The sequence below is a fragment of the Enhydra lutris genome, unplaced genomic scaffold, assembly GCF_002288905.1.
Source record: "Enhydra lutris kenyoni isolate GAN:26980312 unplaced genomic scaffold, ASM228890v2 scaffoldscaffold21, whole genome shotgun sequence".
NCBI lineage: Eukaryota > Metazoa > Chordata > Mammalia > Carnivora > Mustelidae > Enhydra > Enhydra lutris.
Window position 1 is genome coordinate 933190 of NW_019154105.1, and position 20495 is coordinate 953684.

General features: G+C 49.8%; 1 protein-coding gene across 5 annotated transcripts in view; it reads left to right on the plus strand.

Annotated features, from left to right (window-relative positions):
* LOC111149132 (transmembrane protein 150C) overlaps positions 1–9711 on the plus strand; it is a 79080-nt gene extending 69369 nt beyond the window's left edge. For 4 of the 5 annotated variants that reach the window (XM_022506070.1, XM_022506069.1, XM_022506068.1 and 1 more), the window contains exons 6-8: positions 2749–2876; positions 5478–5655; positions 7681–8766. In XM_022506070.1, coding sequence (XP_022361778.1) covers positions 2749–2876; positions 5478–5655; positions 7681–7889 — 515 coding nt within the window. In that variant the 3' untranslated portion in view covers positions 7890–8766. Of the gene's footprint in view, positions 1–2748; positions 2877–5477; positions 5656–7680; positions 8767–9396 lie in introns of those variants that run through there. The other variant, XM_022506071.1, reaches the window with a different exon arrangement.
* Positions 9712–20495: the final 10784 nt, after the last annotated feature.

Genomic DNA, 20495 nt, shown 5'->3' on the forward strand with positions numbered 1-20495 from the left:
GATGATTTATCACAATATTACAAGGGGGAAGGCTGGGACCAGATGATGACACATGTCCTAGTGTTTACTAGGAAGAAATTAGTAGCACAGAATATGGCCACTGACCCTCTTGCTCTGGGAACAGGGAAACAAACTGACCAGATAGGTCAATATGGAAAGCCATCTGTGTCTGCTTCAGCAGTAGGTTAGGGCTTAAGCCAAAGTTCTAGTACCATCCTATCCCCCCCAACCTATATGACATCCGGAGAGCTGTTAGAGTAATACTTTCCACTAGTCATTTTAATATTTTTAAGTTGTTTTTAAAGATTTTTATTTATTTGGGGTGCCTGGGTGGCTCAGTGGGTTAAGCCGCTGCCTTCAGCTCAGGTCATGATCTCAGAGTCCTGGGATCGAGTCCCGCGTCAGGCTCTCTGCTCAGCGGGGAGCCTGTTTCCCTCTCTCTGCCTGCCTCTCTGCCTACTTGTGATCTCTCTCTCTGTCAAATAAATAAATAAAAATAAAAATCTTTTTTAAAAAAAGATTTTTATTTATTTGACAGAGAGAAATTGAGTACAAACAGAGGGGGAGCAGCAGAGAGAAGCAGGCTCCTTGCTGAGCAGGGAGCCTGATGCTGGCCTCCGTCCTGGGACCCTGGGATAATGACCTGAGACGAAGGCAGCTGCTTAACTGAGCCACTCACTAGTCACTTTTAAAATAAAGGAAATGTGCTATCTGGGTATTTTGTCATTATGTCCTAATATCCACACACAATTAATAGCAAGTGTCTCCCATGGTGCCCTGTGTTGAGGCTTCTGGTCTTAATCTAATGACTGCTTTAATCTGATCACTTTGTGTCAGAGGGCTTATGTGAAATTTCTTCTGTCTGCTTCTTCCTCCTGTGCCCATCCTAGAAAGCAGAAGAAGTTGTGCTGAGTTTTTCACCCTCTAGGATACTTGCTGTCATTATCACTAGACATCGGATATATCACAACTTCTAACTAAGTCCTTCAAACCATTAGGTTTGGACTCTTTCAACTCAAGTGTCATTTATAAATTCTATGAACTCCAGTGGGAATTAGATAAAACATAAATATACTAAAAGCTAAATCAGAGCTGAACAATCTGCAATTTTAAAAATTATGGCTTACTGCTATTTTGTTTCTAAAATGCAAATCTTAACCAAGTTGTATTCCACTCTTGGATCAGAGATACTTGGAACTGAAAATCAACTTGCTGAGCTTAATTTTGCAGCTTGAAACCTATGACATTCAGCAGATTTAGGAAATGCAAATTTATAGACAAGTTTTCTTTATTAATGACTCCTAATAGGGCCTATAATGAAGATAAAAACTTTTAGCAACTAATTACCTATTTAATTGCTATATAAATAGGATAATTCTTGAATTTCTAGTCATCTTCCCTGTTAAACCTTAATGTCAGAATAAATTGTCGTAGGAAGTAGAAAGTTCATTTCCTTATATGTAGATATAATTCATATTAGCTGCAAGCACTTTTTCCTCTTATTCAAAGACTAAACTCCCCGGCTTTTTGTAGAAATATGAAAATACCCCTGCACTAAGCAGTTAATAAAAGGGGATTCTTATATTCGTGGCTTGAGTATGTACTGTCCTGAAGATTACTCTTAGAAGTCAGGTTTGAGGCATGCCTGGCTGGCTCAGTCACAAGAGCATGTGATTCTTGATTGCAGGGTTGTGAGTTCGAGCCCCACATGGGGTATAGAGATTACTTAAATAAATAAAACCTTAAAAAAAGAGTCAGGTTTAAATCTAGGTAATTCCTTCAACCTTTCTGATTCTCCCGTAACAATTTGCTTCAAAAGATGGAGTGGTCTTCTAAAGTAAGTAACATCGGGGCACCTGGGTGGCTCAGTTGGTTAAGCATCTGCCTTCAGCTCAGGTCACAGTCCCAGGGTCCTGGGATTGAGCCCCACATAGAGTCCCACGTTGGGCTCCCTGCTGAGCAGGGAGCCTGCTTCTCTCCCTCTCCCTCTCCCACCCTCATGCTCTCGCTCTCTCAATAAAATCTTTTTAAAAAATAAAATTTAAAAAATAAAGTAAGTAACATCACTGAAGAATCAAGCTTTCTTAATATAATCAACTAAATCATTACTGTAACGCCTCTAAGTTAGATCAACTATCCTTGTCCTGTGACAGTGGACATCTCCACATAGAATTAGAGGGAGGAGGGAATAAACCAGCAATCAAGGGATTTGTACACTTGCCTTGTCTTCTTTGTGTCCCCAGGTATGATTTCTGGCACAGGGACCAGCCGCCGTGTCTGGATGTGGATCCCTGCCTTCTTCCCTGTGTCTTCCTTCCCTTAACTGTGAAACTAAAGGGGCGGTGAATTCATGAATTCCGAGCCATGGCTTGTCTTTCTCCCTGTCATAATTGTTGCGTCAAGGCCTCTGCGATGTTCTCCTAAGCCAGTGGGTCGTGGGCAGACCTTGCTTTTGAGAACTCTGAGAACCACCCTTGTGGCAGCTCTGTCATCCTTGCACCCCTCAAATAACATACAGCACGGCCGCTCCTCTCTGCCTCCCTCAGGACAGGCATAATAAAACATCCAAATAATCATAAGCATCGCGTGAAAAATTTCTTTTAAAAGCTATCTGCCATTTCAGAGATGTAAAACTGCACCATGGTGAAAAGTTTAGTCTTGCACATTGGGGCTTCAGAACTCTGCCTCCGAGTCTAGCTGCATGGTTTAGATTTTTAAATGATAACCTTTTTTTTTTTTTATCCCCAGCTCTTGTGGTAGCTGTTCTGCGCTTCATACAACTGAAACCCAAGGTTTTAAATCCATGGCTGAATATTAGTGGATTGGTGGCGCTGTGCCTGGCTTCCTTTGGAATGACCTTACTTGGTAATTTTCAGGTACTTCATTTGGCCTTTTTCACCACCTTCTCCCTCTTCACCTAGAGGATGGTCATAGCCACTGATTCTGCATGAATCTTTTCAATAACGCTAATCGTGCTTCCTAATAAGCACAGATCCTCCAGCAGTCAGTCCTTCTGGTCTTGGCCCCTGTGTGCCTGTGTTCACGCCACACGTGTGAGGGTGCTCCCTCTGCATTGGGAGGACAGCACAGCTCCGGGGAGAAGTAGCCTCTGCAATCGCTGTGTATCTTCCACAAAGGATTTCAAAGTGCTTTACTCTTTTTCTCAGAACAAACTGTCTCGTAATGGAACTTTCTAGAAAATAGGATCGTGGCCTTTCTAAAATTAAACACTGAACATCCTTTTTGGATGAAAGCTCACATTTCATATGAGCAAGCTCACGTGGGACTCAAGTTTGAAAACCAGAATTTCTCTAGAACACGTAAGACTTGTATAAAGATCTCCTAGCGCTAACTCTTCTTCCCAGACATTTAGAAGCCCAAGGTCACAACATTTAGTAATAAGTTCCCTAGGGGCGCCTGGATGGCTCAGTTGGTTGAGTATCTGGCTCTTGATCTCCGCTCAGGTGTTGATCTCAGGGTCATGAATTCAAGCCCTGTGCAGGGCTCCACACTGGACATAGAGCTTACTTAAAAAAAAAAAAAAAAAAATCCCTTGCTAATATCATCATTTGCCTCTTGACTCGAACGACTCCATCTGTAAGACAGACGAGGAGCCCCCCTGCACTGGAACAGTTCCCCTGGCTCCGTTCTCTTCACACTGTCCTCCAACCTGTGTTTTATAACCTAGTGAGAAACTTCGTCCATCCTCACACCTCTCCCTGTCTGTGGGGTAAAATCCAAATGGCACAGGCATTCAAAAAAATATGGTAGTGGATTTTCTAAGACTGTCTCTTGTTCCACCCCTCAGTCCTGATAATCCATTATATCAGGATAACTCGTTCCCCAGCATTCCACCTGAAACAGAGAGGCAGTGGAATAATGAGTTTTGAATCAATGGGTCGTTTGACAGGCAATCCCACTCATTGTTCTACTACTCTAGGCCCCATCCCATATCAAGCCAGACTTGAGTGGCTGTGCCGGTCTGTGCTGCAGGGACTAGCATGTTGTCCAATGCTCACTACCAATTCTCTCAACCAGGGCCTGGATGGAAGTTACTGAGGGGACTTTTCGGTCTTTCCTTAAGTCCAGAGATTGGGTTGTTTTGGTGAACCACAAATACTCAAAACCATGAGTGATCACATGACATATAAAGAACACTTTCTAGAAGATGTACAGAGAACACACAATAAACAACACCTTAGTTGCCTGTGAGGAAACCAAGTGGCTAGCATATGGGATGGGAGACAGACTTTTCCATCTGTACTCCATCATTTTTTAAAGTTTGAACCATGTAATTATATAATCTATTTTTTAAATTAAGTTTAAGATAATAAATGAATAGACTGTGTATAGCATGGAAAACCAATTTCCTAAAAATAAAATTTAATTTGAGGAATTGTTATTTAAAGTAAGATCTGGAGCACCTGGGTGGCTCAGTCAGTTAAGCGTCTGCCTTTGGCTTGGTCATGGTCCCAGGGTCCTGGGATCAAGCCCCACATCGGGCTCCCTGCTCAGTGGGGAGCCTGCTTCTCCCTTTCACACTCCCCTTGTGTTTCCTCTCTCACTGTCTCTGTCAAATAAAAAATAACACATTAAAAAAAATATATATATATATATATATATATATATATATATATGTATATATATATATATATATATATAATTGCTAAAGATGTTTTAAGGGGGCAGTGTATATATATATATATATATATTTTTTTTAAAGATTATTTTATTTATTTATTTATTTATTTGAGAAATAGAGCACAAGCCAGGGCGGGGGAGACAGAGAAGCAGGCTCCCCGCTGAGCAGTGGGCACCATGCGGGGCTCGATCCCAGGACCCTGAGATGATGACCCGAGCAGAAGACAGAGGCTCAACTGACTGAGCACCCCAGGCGCCCCAAGACCACTGCACTTAAGCAAAAGGGGCCCGTGTACTTTCCGACATCCGTAGGCGATGATCTGGAGTTCGCGTCTGTGACGCTCAAAATGGAATCGCGAGGACGGGTGTCCTTCAGCCCGTTCACTGCGTGAAAGGGAGAGTTCGGACACGAATGTCCGCTGGCGGGTCTGCGAATGCGGAGAGCTCTTGGGTGGCAGCTCTCTCATAAGAGGAACACTCCGCAGCGCCCCGCACCCCGCCCTGCCCACCGCAGCCAGGCATGTTCCGTCCGTAGCGACGCGGTGGTCCAGGCGTCGCCCCATGTGGAGGACGCCCGGGGCGTGCGTCCGCAGACCCCAACGGCCCTGTCGCGGCTGTCACGGCTCCTCCTGCGCCTGCGCACGCGTGCGGGAAACGGACTCCCGCGCCGCACGCGTGCTCCGAGGCCTGGGGCGGCCCGTCTGCCTTCTGCCCTCCGAGTTCAGGCCCGAGAATACACGCCAAGAACCGGCGACGACGAAGGCCCGCCCAGTCCTCCCTGGGCGGACCCATCCCTGCACGTCTCCCCCTCACGCGCCCCCTCTGCCCGCCCCCAGCTCACCAACGACGAGGAGATCCACAATGTCGGCACGTCCCTGACCTTCGGCTTCGGCACGCTGACCTGCTGGATCCAGGCCGCCCTGACGCTCAGGGTGAACATCAAGAACGAAGGGCGGAGAGTGGGCGTCCCGCGCGTGGTGCTCGCCGCCTCCGTCACCCTCTGCGTGGTCCTCTGTATCCTTTCAGTGCGGGGAGAGGCCGGGCGGACCGTCTGCGTGTGACCGACGCCGACCCTGAGGGCGAGGAGGACGAAAGCGCGCGGCCGCGTTCCTCACCCAGAGAGGACGCGGGGAAGCGCGCGTGACGCGGGCTCCGCCGCCTCCAGATCCTGTCTGTGGGGACGGCGTCCCCGTGACGGAGGGCACCGGATGCGCAGCGAGATGGCGGCGGTTTTCCCTTCTCTCTTAAAACAAGGTTAATTCGCGACTTGATTAAGGCCGCGGTTATTTCGTGTCACTTAACTGGCAAAGGAGAACGCGGCCAGCCTCTCGCGTCGCACCCTGGGACCCTCCCACACAGTCAGCGGCGGGCTGGGAAACCGCGAGAAACCCCGCCCAAGTCGAGACCAGTCCAGCGCGGGGGGCGGGGGGGGCGGTGACCCCACCTCCCGGTGGCGTGGCCCAATAGAAGCCGGCCAGTGCCAGTGCGGCCAATCAGATCAGCCACTCGCTCCGAGCGCTTGTCAGTGTTCACTCCAACAGGGCCTCCCCGGCCACCCGACAGGAAGCGAACAGGGTTCCTAGCTGGTGGGAGGGGGAGCTAAGCGGAGGAGGTCCTGCACGTGGTCGGCGACGCTGATTAAGCAGCACGTGCCGGCGCCACTGAAGCCCTTTCCGAGGCTCCGCTCTTAATCCTCGTGTGACAGCAGTAGGCACAGGCCACGCGCCGTACGCCGGGATCGCAGCTCCAGCTCAGGCACGGCTGGAGCTCTCGCCGCACCCTGTCGCGTGGGGGACACGGGTGGTGGCTCGGAGACGCCGGCAGGTACCGCAGCTCGGGGCCTTCGCTTCCTCTTTCCTCACGAATGGCCGCTTGCCCGGGTGTTCGAGGTTGTGTAGCACCTCAGAGGACAAGGCCGGTAAGAGTGCAGCCGGGAACGGTGCTTTGGCGGCCGCGTGACGAGGTATTCCGTGAGTGACAGGTGAGACTGTGCTGCGGGCATGAGAGGCCCAGCCCTTCCCCCGCGGCTCCCGCAGCCCTGCGGGGCCGCGGTGCGGAGCCTCCCCGCCCCCCCAGGACCGGCGGAGGCTCGCGTCAGTTCGCATTTTCAGCGTCTACCAGCCCCGCCCCGTCGTTTCTGAGCGCTCGGAGCCCCGCTGGGTCCCCGGGGGGGTGGGGGGGGGTCCGGGCATTGTGCGAAGCCGCAGCAGCTGCACCGCCGCCTGCTCTCTGCAGACTACCAGGTGCCAGTGTAAGGCCTGCGGGCAGCGCTGACTCCGGGAGCTTCTGTGTTTCCTGACGAACGTACTTAGGGCCTGGCCCCTTGGCTCCGGATTGGAGCCTTGACGCCTCGTGTCCCCGCTGCCACCGCATGTTGCGGCGGCGCGGACGCTCCTCGGAGATCAGGTCGCGGAGCCTCAGTCGCTGTCCTGACGGGGAGCTGGACAGAAGGAAGACGCGCCACCTCCACGGTGTCAGGAGCTTCGGTGTCGGTCGCTAGTGATTTCGTGTGTTCGGGACGGTTTCTGTAGGTAGAACGATGACCGCGAATCCACGGCCACACGCACTGGTCTTTAAAAACATACATTTATTTTTCTGGCCTTTTTTTTTTTTTTTTTTTTTTTTTTTTTTTGAATTTTAATCCTCTGGCTAACCTCACAGATTATTAGGCGGCGGGAGAGCTGCCTGCTCGGCCTGGGAGTCGGAGCATTTGAATTCCAGCTCCACCGGTTAACACCTCTGTGACCGCAGGAAGGGTCCATTTGGGCTCAGTTTCCCCATTTTTAAATGAACCGGTAATAATAGGGTTGCTGTGAGGATTAAGTTAGATTTTTCATGCAAGCCCCTAGACACCTGTCCTGCACGAAGGCAGAGCTCGGTACTGTGAGTTCGAGTTATGCAGGTGGCGAGTTCAGCAAGCCGTCAAGCCGAGTTCTGAGGGAGGGAGAGCGAGACATTCTTGTCACTTGTCCCTGTCCAGAAAAGAGCCCAGTTTCGATGCGGCTGATGGGGGTCCTTTCCTTGACTGCTGCTCCCCAGATTTCATCCTCATGGCCCAAGGCATCCACATGTATGCGGCCCGGGTCCAGTGGGGACTGGTCATGTGCTTCCTGTCTTACTTTGGCACCTTTGCTGTGGAGTTCCGGCATTACCGCTACGAGATTGTGTGTTCTGAGTACCAGGAGAATTTCCTGAGCTTCTCCGAAAGCCTGTCCGAAGCTTCTGAGTATCAAACCGACCAGGTGTAACCCGTCAGCTTCTCCTTGCGGGTGAGGTGGGTGCGCTGGGGGGAGGAGCCGGAAGGACACACCCACGGGACTCGGTACAGAACCTCTTCACACATTTTCCACCCACACGTTCATGGCCACATCTGCCAAATGAGCTTTTCAGGGCAAGGTATGTCTTTAATGGAAAAGCACAAGCCCTTATGTGTCGAAATACATGCTGTTACACTGAAAATATATGCACGACAGAGCCAGAAGCCTGTGCATGATCACTTCTCCTTTCCCTCTCTCTCCCAGTTATCCCTGCTGTTCTCATTCTCTCACACGTTTCAGACTTCGTGATCTCCCTGCCACAGAGTAGGGCGGGCCAAATGTAACATGGGAATAATGCCAACTCCCAAAGTGGCCTTCAGATCCAAAGGGCTTGGACCCAGCTCATGAGGAGGTTCTGAATCTGGCGCTCAGACTCCTGAATGGACTGCGGATCATCTGACTGGATGGAAACTGCAGTGATGGGACCCCTGTAACCCATGGAAAGGTCTGGGGTCTGGAACTTAACTCCTTTCACCATGGTTCAGTGGTCGGCCATGTGGAGTCAAGGAGAGGAGTAGGCTACAAGCCCATCACCGTGATTTGGACTTTACTGTGACTGAGAACTATTTCCAAATGTGAATATTTGTAGGGGTGTGGTCTGCCAGGCATGGGACAAGATGGGGGCAGTGAGGGTGTGGTGTCGTTTTTGCTTCTGTCGTATGCTATGTACAGCTTTTGTTTCATAGTTCATAGTTTGCCTTCTTTTTTTCTTTAAGTAACTACTGTGGGTCTCTTGAGGCCCATGGACAAAGAAGATGTAGGCCAAGTGCAAGAGCTGAGCTTGTTTTGGGTTCAACCATGATAAAAGAAAAAAAAAAAAAAAGGTGACCTGCAGGCTTCATTTGCTGCTTTTTAAAAGGTTCAAAGCTAAGAAAATGTTCACAGAAAAGCACAAAGAAATATTTGTGGAGGTAATAAAAAGAGCTCCTGCTGGACATTTATAAAAGGAGTCTTAGAGTATCTTGTTACAAGTCCAGATCAAGGGAGAGCTTCTTAACATGTATCTGTAGCTCAAATTTAGTATTTGATTGCGGGGGGCGGGGGGAGGTGGCTTAAGGGCTTTTTCATACTTGGGATTTATAGAAACCAGCTAAACGATCACCCCTTCCCACCCAAAACCGGCACGGCTGATCCCCTGCTGCCCAACATACACTTTCCACCTGCACAGAGTTTAGAACGCAAACTGGAGACCTCGGCTTTTGGGGCCGTGCTTCATAAAGAACAGAATTCTAAGTTCAAAATGCCCTGCAGTGGGCCATGTTGACAGATGGTCCATGAATGCACTTTGTTTCAGAAAGTCCCCAAATGTACTTCCCAGGAGCCTGGGACCTCATGGAATGTAATGTGAAAAACGCTGTTTTTTTAATTCAACCCAGACTTGGACTCTTGAGGAAGGGGTTCATGACTTTTCATCTCTGTGTTTCTCTCTGCCTCCCAGCACAGTGCCTGGCACGTATGGGTGCTGAACAAATGTCTGTTCAATAGAATGACTGGTAGTTTAAGAGCAGGAGAAAGGAGTACCAGAGGAAGAGTCATAGATGAGCGAGCAGATGACTGTTTCAAGCAAGCAGGAATGGAAGAAATCCGAGAGTAGGAGCAGATGGGGATGAGAACCCCTACGAGGGATACGTGAAATGTGAGGAAAGAATCAAGAAGCCGAGAACATTCTGCTACAAAAGAGGCATCTTACTGTACATAGTCCAAGGTGACATTTATTATTTTTGAATACTGCTTTTGGGTTTGTTTTTTCATTTTTATATTTTAAGAAATTTTAATCAGAAAACAAAGACTTATGAAGTTTTCTTTTACTCTGCACAATCCAAATTAAACTGCTTTTGGTGATGCACTGTATACTTTCTTAAGTATATCTAAATAGCACATTTTAGCAGAATCAAGCAATGACTGGCATTATTCATTGGGATCTGACCACTAAATAAAATTCTTTTATGCAGAATTATGATTTGTCTCTTACACTAACATTTCTTCTGTAATATTGATGCATGTGTAAAGGCCATCAGACATTCTGCGGAACATACACTTCAGTGGGCGCCTGGATGCCTCAGTCAGTTAAGCCTCCGACTCTTGGTTTCCCCTCCGGTCATAATTTCTCAGGGTTGTGGGATGAGACCCTGCTGCAAGGCTCTGTGCTCAGCGGGGAATCTGCTGGAGGTTTTCTCTCTCTCTGCCTCTGAGCCTCCCCCTGCTGACACGTGCCAAAACAAAAAACCTAACCAGAAACAACCCAGAAGGGACGCCTGGGTGGCTCAGTTAAGCATCTGCCTTTGGCCCAGGTCATGATGCCAGGGTCCTGGGATCGAGCCCCCGTATCAGGCTCTCTGCTCAATCAGGAGCCTGCTTCTCCCTTTCCCTCTGCCCTCCCCACTGTCACGCTCTCTCGCTCTCTCTCAAATAAAATCTCTAAAAAATACCAGAAATTATACTAAAGTGTTATGGGGGTAGCATATCTATCTCTAGGGTGTTTTCCAACACCCACAGCCAATTCTATGATTCTCTGGACACCAACCCGATGTCCTACAATTTGGTTCGTTCTAACACTACCCAGAGTTATTGTCACTCCCATGAGACTGCCCTCTCTCACTTCAAATGCCAGTCCCACAGACTGGGTCCCAGGTTACCCACACTTCCAACATGACTATAAAATTGGCGGGGAAAGGGATGTCCCACAACTCCCTTCCCTTTTAAGTTAGATAATTTGCTAGAAAGGCTCCCAGACTCCAGAAAACACGTGTGCCTGCTTATTATAAAGGCTATAACTCAAGAACAACCAAAAGTAAGTGACAGGACAAGGAAGGGGAGAGGTGCGGGCATGCCATCCTCCCAATGTTCCCACGTGTTCACCAACCCAGAAGCTCTCTCAATCTCTCTGTGCAAGAGTTTATAGGGCTCAATTTCCAGCACCCTCCCCCACATCTGCTTCTGGAGGTTGGTCAAGAGGTCTAATCCCTTAGTCTTCTGGTGACCTGAGCCTATCTGGGGGCCCTTCCCTAAGTGACCTCATTAGCATAAGATTGGGCTTATGATGAGTAACACAAGTCACTCCTGTCACTCAGGAAATTTCTAGAGTTTTAGCAGCTCATGGCAGAAACCCTAGGACAAAGACCAAATACATTTTTGTAGTAGGCCACACATAAATCAAGATCAAGATTACAGTACTTCCTAGGAGTTAAGAACCACAGGAAGCTTCTCGGAGGCCAAAACCAAGGACTCTGTGTTTGGAATGAGCACGCCTGAAGGATCTGATGTGGGTGGCCCAGAGAACAAAGCTTGTAATAAACTAAACTTCATTTCTGTAGTCCAACTAGATCTCTTGAAGAAAAGTTCTCCTCCTAGTTGGGAGAGAGATGTTTCTAGAACAATGTAGACATTTCATAGTTTCCATCGTTCTTTATTGAATGGAGACCTGACTGGGAGGTGAAGTTTTACCACCTGTTTCTGGGTATTCTTTGCCCCTGGTGTGGGAAACTGAAACTTTCATATGCTAGACTTGGTCTTCTGCTGGTTATAATGGAGAATGATGAAGTCTAGAATCTGGTGAGGTTCAGTGGGGTGAGGTCCTGAGCCGATGACCAAAAAAGAATTCTTGAGACAGCTCTGGTGCAAAATGGTGGTTTCTTAAAGCACGGGGACAGGACCCGTGGGCAGGAAGAGCTGCTGCCCTGCTATCCTGAGGAGTGGCTGATTATATACTCAGGAGTTGGATAGGTGAGGACAAAGGGGGTGTTCAGAAGGGCTGTCACGGTAAAGAACACTGTCAGGATACTGGAGGCCTGGTTATTGTCAAGCCAAGGTTGTTGTTCCCTCTAATGAGGCACTAACATGAAGACAGTTGGGAGTTTCCTAGTGGAATGTCATGTTCCTCCTATCACACATCCTTGTCAATGAGCTTTAGGTTTAGAAGAAATTTAACTTTATTTACATTTCCTTCCCCTCAGCCTCCTTCAGTTTTATGGAGGGGAGGGTGATGTTAGGGCTTTAGGACCTGAGTTGCTTGCCTCTGGAAGTTGGGCTATTGATAAGGACATTTGTAAACCAGGGAGACTCCTGTCTTACAGGATTATGATCTCTACAAGTTAACTATTTGTTTTCCTTTTAGGGCAGCCAGGAGTGCCTGAGGAATGTCACACATGTCACCGAGGTGGGGGGGGAGAGGTGGTGTAAGGTGCCAGCCTTAGCTTTGTCCTCAGCCAGCCTTCTGCTCCCTCACCAGAGAATGGAACATCAGTTCATTTTTGCTTAGCACTGTGTCCATCAGGGTATGCTGGGTTTTGCTGTCCCAAAACAAAAGGAATAAAACTTTAGTTCACTTTTCACACGAGGTGTGTATCCAGGGGTTGGCAAGGGGGCCGCGCTCGGTGCTATGACTCGGACCCTGGCTGACAGAGGCTTCATCTCCACACATGCTTCTGCCACCGTCGCCGACAACCAAGAACACATAGACCGCTCAGTGGTTCTTGACAGCTCTGCTAGGAAGTAACAAACATCATGTAGCTTGCATTTCATTGGGCAGGACACATTGCACAGTCTTATCTGAGAGCCACGCTCCCACTGTGTGCCCAGAAGGGAGGAACATTTCTGTGAACAGCCTATGACTATCCGGGTTCACATGAAGTTTTTAAGACTTCTTTGGTCACTGTCATTCCTTTGAAGCGGAGTAATGAAGAATTCGTGAAGAATTATCATCCTACAGAACCGGGAAAGGTGCGATCTGTGGAGCTGACACAGCCAATCACAAATGTGAAGCACCACGCAAACAACAAATGAGAGAAATGCAGTTCCTTGGAGCATCTTGACCAAATCTCCAGTTGTTTCCCCAAAGCCAGGGGATCAACAGCTGGGGGAAGAGAGGCATTCTGCATATGAAAGAAGCTGGATTTCACAATCCTCACTTCCTGGCAGTTCAGATTCCCCGTTGTGAGGGCTCCAACAAACAGCAAATACCCAAACCACAAGTCCGAAGTGGGGAGTGTGCCTGACAAGCAAAAAGGAAACTGGAAAAGCAAAGATCTTTTCATCAGGATAAAATATGCTTTTATTTCTCCTATCTCTAAAAAAAAAAGTGTCCCCAGGCACCTGGCTGCTGTCTCAATCGGTAGAGCATGTGACTCTTGAACTCAGGGTCATGAGTTCAAGCCCCATGGTGGATATAGAGATTACTTTAAAAAGATTTAAAGAACGTCCCTATTTGCTGAATCCAGTCCCTCTATCCCAATTCTCTCTTGAACCCAGTCCAATCATTGGAGCTCTCACTCCTGCCACTTTGTGGAACTGCTTCCCTCATTCTCCAGAGACGTGATGTTGCATACAATGGTTGGTTGGTTCTTTTGCAACCTTATCTAGACCCATAAGCACTACTTCCCAATTTGATCAATCCCTCCCCCTTCTCTGCTTGAAATAATGTCTTTACTTGGCTTCCAGAGATCATTCCCGCTTCATTTGCTTCCCGCTTCACTGTCCATGCCTCTGCCTCCTTTGCTGGGCCTTCTCCCTGACACCTTCACATTGGAGTGTCCCACGCCTCAGTCCTTGGAACTCTTCCCTTCCTATCTACATCCACTCTGCTGGTCACTGCATCCAGTCCTTTTGTTTTAAAGGCTGCCATATGCAGACCTCTCCCAATTCACCAGGCTCAGACTTCTGGATATCCAACGAACTTATGACATCTCCACTTGTCATCTCAAGTTCAGTAAGTCCTAATCTTTAAACTCATTCCTCCCAGAGTCTTCCCATCTAACTTAAGGACAACTCATCTTTCAGTTGCTCAGACTGAAACCTTAAAGTGATCTTAAAGTATCTCTTCTTTCTCTCACACCCCACATCTGTCAGCAAATCCAGCCTACCCTATCTTCAAATTATTCTGGAAGTCATCCTCTGCTACCCTCTGGTCCAGGCAACTTCCATCTCTCATGGGCTTTTGTAATAGCGTACAAAAACTGGTCTCTCTGCTTCCATCATTTGCTCCCTTCGGGCTGTCCTCAACACAGCAAAATGGTCTTGTGAAAAGCTAAATGAGATTATCATCACTTCCCTACTTAAAACCCTTCAATGGCTTCTCTTGTAATTAGACTAAAACCTCAAGCACTAAAATGGCCTGCAAGGGCCAAGAAGACCTCTCTCTCTACCTTTCATTCTCTCTATTCCATTCTCTCTGCCACTGTATGTTCCTCCAATAGCCAGCATGCTCTGACCTCAGGACTTGTGCACTTGCTGGAACCTCCATGCCCTGGATGATCTTCCCCCAGATATTTACATCTCTCACCTTTCTACCTCCTCCAAAGGCACCTTCTCACCGAGGCCTACCTGATCTCTAAAACTCAAGCCCAACCCAGCAGGACTGCTCTTTCCAGCTTTATCTTGCTTGATAGCATTTTGTAAACAGGGTCCTGTGATTAGTTAAAATTCTAACAGGCATAACACTGTCTTACACTTTTCACTTAGTTCATTATCTCATTATCTCTATCCCCAAAATGCAGCTCCGTGAGGGCAGGGAATTTTTTTTTTTTTTTTTTTTTTTTGGGGGGCAGAGATTTTTGCCTGCTCTGTACCTGAGGCAGAAGAAGATCTGGACTCAGATTCCCTCAACCCTAACCACCCAAACCCAGCATTCCCACAGAACTCTGCCTTTAGAGGAGTCCATCTTCTACGACAGCTAAAACTCTCTGCCCTTTGAATAGTGTAGCTTACAGGAATGCGAAGGGAGGCTGCTCACTGAAAGGAGGGATGATGAAGACTGGTGAAGACTGGACCAAACCAGTCTGTGCCAAGATGGACCCCAGTGCTGAACTTCCACCTACTTCCTCCCTCATTATAATACTAAAAACAATGCCCAGGGCGGAGAGATGACCTGTTAGATAAGCAACACACGGAGAGGCATAGTCTGTCCATTGCGCCGGCATGCTCCACGTCCTGTATCTCCCTGCTCCAACATGCTTAGATGCCCCCCGTTTCCCACCCCAGCCTCCCTGAAAACCTTTCCCAGCCTTTGGTCTGAGAGTCAGCCCGCAGGACACTTCCCCCTTACGCCGTCTCCCTTGTGCATAAGTCCTAATAAAAGCCTCGCCTGGGATTCCCTTTTGACCTGCTGTCAATTTCTGTGGCTTAGAGAGCCCAAAGCCCCCACGTCTGTCACACACCTGGCCACTAAAACAGCGGCTGGCACAGAGTTACATGCTTCGTAAATACTTTCACAATAAAGGACTGGTAGCTGTCCCCCCTTTTCCTTTTTTCTCTCTTTTTAAAAGATTTAATGTCTTACATATGAGCTGCTCCGGGTGCCTTGGTGGCTCAGTTGGTTAAGCATCTAACTTGATTTTGAATCAGGTCATGATCGCAGGGCAGGGAGATGGAGTCTCGTATCGGTTCCGCACTGGGCGTGGGGCCTGCAGAAGATTCTCTCTCCCTCAGCTCCCCCCCTCCTGCTCGCAGGGTCTCTCTCTCTATCAGAAAAAAAAATGTGAGCTGCTCAACATTCAAGGCATTTAGGAAACAATGGTAATGCAGTGAGATTTCAGAGGATGTAACCGTTCTCCTGCTTCTCATAGCAAACAGCTTTCTGTGTCTTGAGGAAGTTGTAGATTATAAAAAGGGTTATTTCTTATAGTGTCTGCTGTAACTAGTACATGTCAAAGACCCATGTTCTAAATGAGGCCTGAAATAATCCTATACAAACTCTGTCACTGGCAGGGTGCGCCTGGGTGGCTCAGTGGGTTAAAGCCTCTGCCTTCGGCTCAGGTCATGATCCCAGGGTCCTGGGATCGAGCCCGGCGTCGGGCTCTCTGCTCAGCAGAGAGCCTGCTTCCTCCTCTCTCTCTGCCTGCCTCTCTGCCTACTTGTGATCTCTGTCTGTCAAATAAATAAATAAAAATCTTAAAAAAAAAAAAAAAAACTCTGTCAGTGGCAGACTTCCACTCATGTAATTTCCAAAAATAAAATAGTAGGGATAACCGGATCCTTACCCACGAAAACTCCCATTTTTTCCTGTTTTTAAAGTAAGAATCTAAGATGACTCTGTAGGCTATATTCAGATTTATTAGCTTAACTCACAAAAATGCTCCCTACAAACGCTGCTTGGGTCAGCACAAAGAAAAAGCCATAGTTGTTTCATGAGTATTTCCAGAGAAAGCAGCACGAAGGGATTTACTTGACAGTCAATATTGGAGCACTATCTAATACCACTAGCCTTCTGTAAGCCAAATTTAGCTTTGTAGCCAGGGACAGTTAAGAGGAGCTGGAGGAAAAGGGCTTGGGCCCAACACAGGAACAAAGTCGGTTCAGGACTAAGAGCACGAGAGGCAAACTGGGTCTCACCTTTTGCTTTCCCTGGTAGGAAACAAACCTGTGGTCTCAAACCACAGGGGACTTTCCTATCATACTGATCATCGTTAGGGATGGGAAGGAAGGAACAAATTTGTGTGGGCACTAGGGAAAAAATAATGGGTATCACTTGTTGTCTCTGTCAGGAGGGTGAAGGGAAAGGAAAATATCAGACACCCTGTGGTTCCGGGCCTGGGTGTTTGGGAAGATGGGGACACTTGCAAAGTCTAGCAGAACAAGAGATGCCACTGTCAGGAGGGAAGGAGGGGTGAGGAATGAGGTCATCTCCACACTCAAACTGCTGCTTTGGCACAGCCCTTTCCCAGCCCAGCTATACTGAAGGGGAGGAAAGGTCTGTCCCCTGCTTGGCACCATTTAATTCACTGGGTGACTGTTCCAGTTACTGGGGCTCTTGAACAAGTCACCAGAAAATGCAGCAGCATAAAATCACTATGTTCTTCATGGTAGCGCTGTCCCTTATGATGGTCTCTCTTGAAAAGCTTATGCAGATACACGTGCTGCAACTCCGGTCTGTCTTTGTGGACCCCAGTGCTGTTACAAGACTTGTATGTGTTTATGTTCTGCTCAGAGAAACATTTCTTCATCTTTGCCTGTCCCCTAGGTTTGCTCTGTGCGTTTGATGAAGTGAGGGAATACTCCATCCATGCCTCGAAATATTTGGGCTCACGGGCTGTATTTCATTATTTGTTTGGCTCATTCTTCACTTAGGAATAGAAAAGTCAGTCTGGAAGTTAGAAATGAATTTCTAGATCCTAGTCAAACTGTCTGGCCATTGAGCGGCCTGCCGAGGGTGGCCCCTGCTGCCCACAGGCACCACCCGGGAGCTGCCCTGCCAGCGCTCGCTGCAACTTGGCACCTGTTTCCACAGGCTCTGCTGCTGTCAGTCCTCACGTTCTGGATTTGGCTTTTTGTTGTTGTTGTTGATATCATCAACTGTGATTGTCTTCTTAATAGGCATTTAATGAAACATTGTGTAAATTGTTACTTATTCAAGGACATCTGAGAATAACATGAGCAGGCCGAAGTCATGCTGTTGTATGGTGATTGATCACATGGTCCGTGTGTCTGTCGACTGAATAAATGTTAGCTCTCCCCATTAAAAAAAAAAAAAAAAAAATCACTACGTTCGCAGAGGTCAGGGGTCAGAAATTCAGACAGGGCATGGCCCAGACAGCTTGCTTCTGCTCCGCAAGGTCCGGGTCTCAGCAGGAAAACTTGACGGCCAGAGGCAGTCTGAGGCCTGGTTTATTCCTGTGTCAGAAGCCTGAGGCTGGCCATCAGTTTGGGGCCCTAGCGCCTCTCATCCTGGTCTCTCCATGTGAGTGAATTTGAGCCCCCCCACAGCATGGGAGCCGGCTTCCCCGGAGCAAGTATTCCAACCCCAGCTCCTGCAAAAAGGATTTGGCACCGTAGCCTTTCTACCACCCAGCCTGGAGAGTCGGAGAAACTTCTGTTGTCCTTCTGGTTGGAGCACTCACAAGCAACCCCCCGACGCAGATTCAAGGCGGGAGAACCCATACGGCCCCCTCGGTGGGAGGAGTGTCAAAGTCCTGGGGTGAAGAGAACAGGTGGGAAGACAGCAGCCAAAATGGAGGAGTGAGGAACACCCCAGTCCTTCCCTCCAAAACACCAACACATACAACACTGGCAAAAACCACCAAATGCAACTCTCTCAGAACTCTGGAAACTAAGTAAGAGCTCGCAGCAATCGGGGGAAGCTTACTCAAGAAAATCTGGCGGACTCTCGGTGAAAACAGAGAGCTTTGTGGTGTTTTAGCTTATCCTGGTCCCACGCCAGGCCCCCAGCTCAGTGGCGGCCTTGACAGTAGCAGCCGGTGTTTCTGGGGCAGGAAAGAGCACCAGAGGGAGAACAACGGGCCTCAGTCACTAGGAATGGCGCTTCTGAACTACCTATCCATCAGGCTGGGCTGCTACAACAAAAGCCCACAAACAGGGTTTTAAACAACAGAAATTGGTTTTCTCCCCCCTTCTGGAGGCTGTGAAGTCCAGGAAGAAGGTGCTGGCTGATGTGGTTCTTGGTGAGGGCTCCCTGCTGGGGTCTCTCTTCCTCCTACACAGGCATCAATCCGAATGGATTAGGATCCCAGCCGCAACAACCTCGCTTAACTCCAGATAGTCATGTGGGAGGGGAGGGCTTCCCAACGGGCGAATTTGACTGAGGGGGTGAGGGGGCGAGAAACCCCATTCGGTCCATAGCCACCTGTCCGCTGGCTCTTTGGAGGACTGGCTCAAAGGGTGTACCCTTAGCTCAGTAACTAAGAACGCTGCCGGTGCCAAGGGGGCTGCCCACGGGCACGTGTCAAAAACATCCGAGCGCAAAGGGGTTCGCCCCGGTTTCCTGGAGCAGTGGGTACGGGCTGGGGCGGACAACCGACACACTGAAAAGCTTGAGAGCAGAGAGTAGGGAATGAGACGCTCTGGCAGGTAAGGGCTTTGAAGAGCTCTGACATTTCCTTGGTGCTCGGAGTTGAACTGTCACCCCGAAAAGAGAGGTTGAAGTCCTAATCCCCAATACTTCTGAATGGGACCTTAACTGGAAACAGGCTCGCTGCAGATGTGGTAAGTTAGGACGGAGTCCTGCTGGGGTCGACCCAGGATGCGCGACGCGGCAGAAGACCCAGGCAGCCGGGCCTCAATGGACCCTACAGAGCGCTCCGCGACAGCAGCAACACCGCACTTCTCTTCAGCGCACAGGACACCCTCCAGGGCCGGCCGTACGTCAGGCCACAAAACAGGTCTCGACACGTTTTAAAAGATCGCAATCGGACAAGCACGTTCACGAAGGAAATGGCCCGGAAGGAGAAGTCGATCAGCGGAAGGAAAGTTGGGAGATTCACAAACACGAGCCACCGAAACAACACGCTCTTCCGCCACCAGGGGCCGGGAAAGCCGTCGCGGGGAGCCGAGCGCGCACCCAGAGACGACGGGAACAAACACTCAAGATCCCAGACCCGCGGGCTGCGTGAGGGCGGGGCTGGGGGCAAACCTAAAGCTGTCACTGCGGGGGGAAAAAGAGGAAAGACCTCAGGGCAAAACCTAACCTTCCGCTGGGAGAACTAGACGAGAACAAACCGAATGCGCAACCCGCAGAAGGAAAGGAAGAGACGGGAGCGGAGACGCGCCAGACAGAGAATCCCGGACACTAACGAGTCGCTCCTCTGAAGAGAAAACGGCCACACGCGCAACCGACGGAACTTGAGCCTCCGCTTCCCTCAGCCTGTGCTCGCCACACGCCAGAGCCAGAGACCGCCCTCGGCCCACTTCGAGGGCCACCGCCCGTCGCGACTCCCCGGAACCGGTAGCGGCGTCAGGCTCTGCTCACCAGCCCCCCCCCCCCACCTCCTGGTTCCGGCCCGCGAGGCCCAGACCACCGCCAGCTCCTCCGCCGGCCCCTGCCCGCCATCCGGTCGCTGCCGGGGTCGCCGCCGTCAGAGACAGGAGCTCCGGCCGCTCTCCGGCAACGGTCTTGTCTTATTTGGACGCATTTCGTGGCTTTGCTGTTGTTCCCTGGCTGCCCCGCCAAGGTCGCAGGCACCCGGGGCGTAGGACAGGACGGTGACCCCTTACAGCAAACCGGGCCATCCCACATGCCCCCAAAGAGAACAGACGACGACAGTTTGCGCATTTTCCCCCGGGCGTCCTCCCGCTCCCGCCTCTCGCACGCGTGCGCGCGCGCGGACACGCCACGTGCTTGGTTCTCGCACGCGCACCCGACGCGCCCTCCGCGTGCACGCGCGAGGGACCGGCCTGGGCGAGGGAGAGGAGCTGGACTCCTGTGCGCTGCTCCGGCGCGTTCGCGCGAACGGACAGTTCTTCATAAATGGTGAAAGATGGGGACACGGTGCCATCTGGGCTTACGTGGTGCGATGACAATTGTTCGGGCTTCGCGCTCTGGCGGGAATTTCAAGACCCTGAAGATTCTTTTACACGAGGCCGCAGGAAACCGGCGACCGGAAAGGACGGTCTGGAGTGCAGTTTGCTGACGCGACTTAAGGAATAAAAGCGAAGAGGAGGCCGGGTGGGCGGTCCCTACCATCCTGCCAGACCGCGGGGATCCGGCCGCACCTGCCGCAGGCCGCTGAGCGGCTCACCTCTCTCCTCAGGCCGCCGCTGGACGCCACTTGCTGGGCGCGGCCGCCTCGCAGCGGGGAAAGTCCCTGGAGG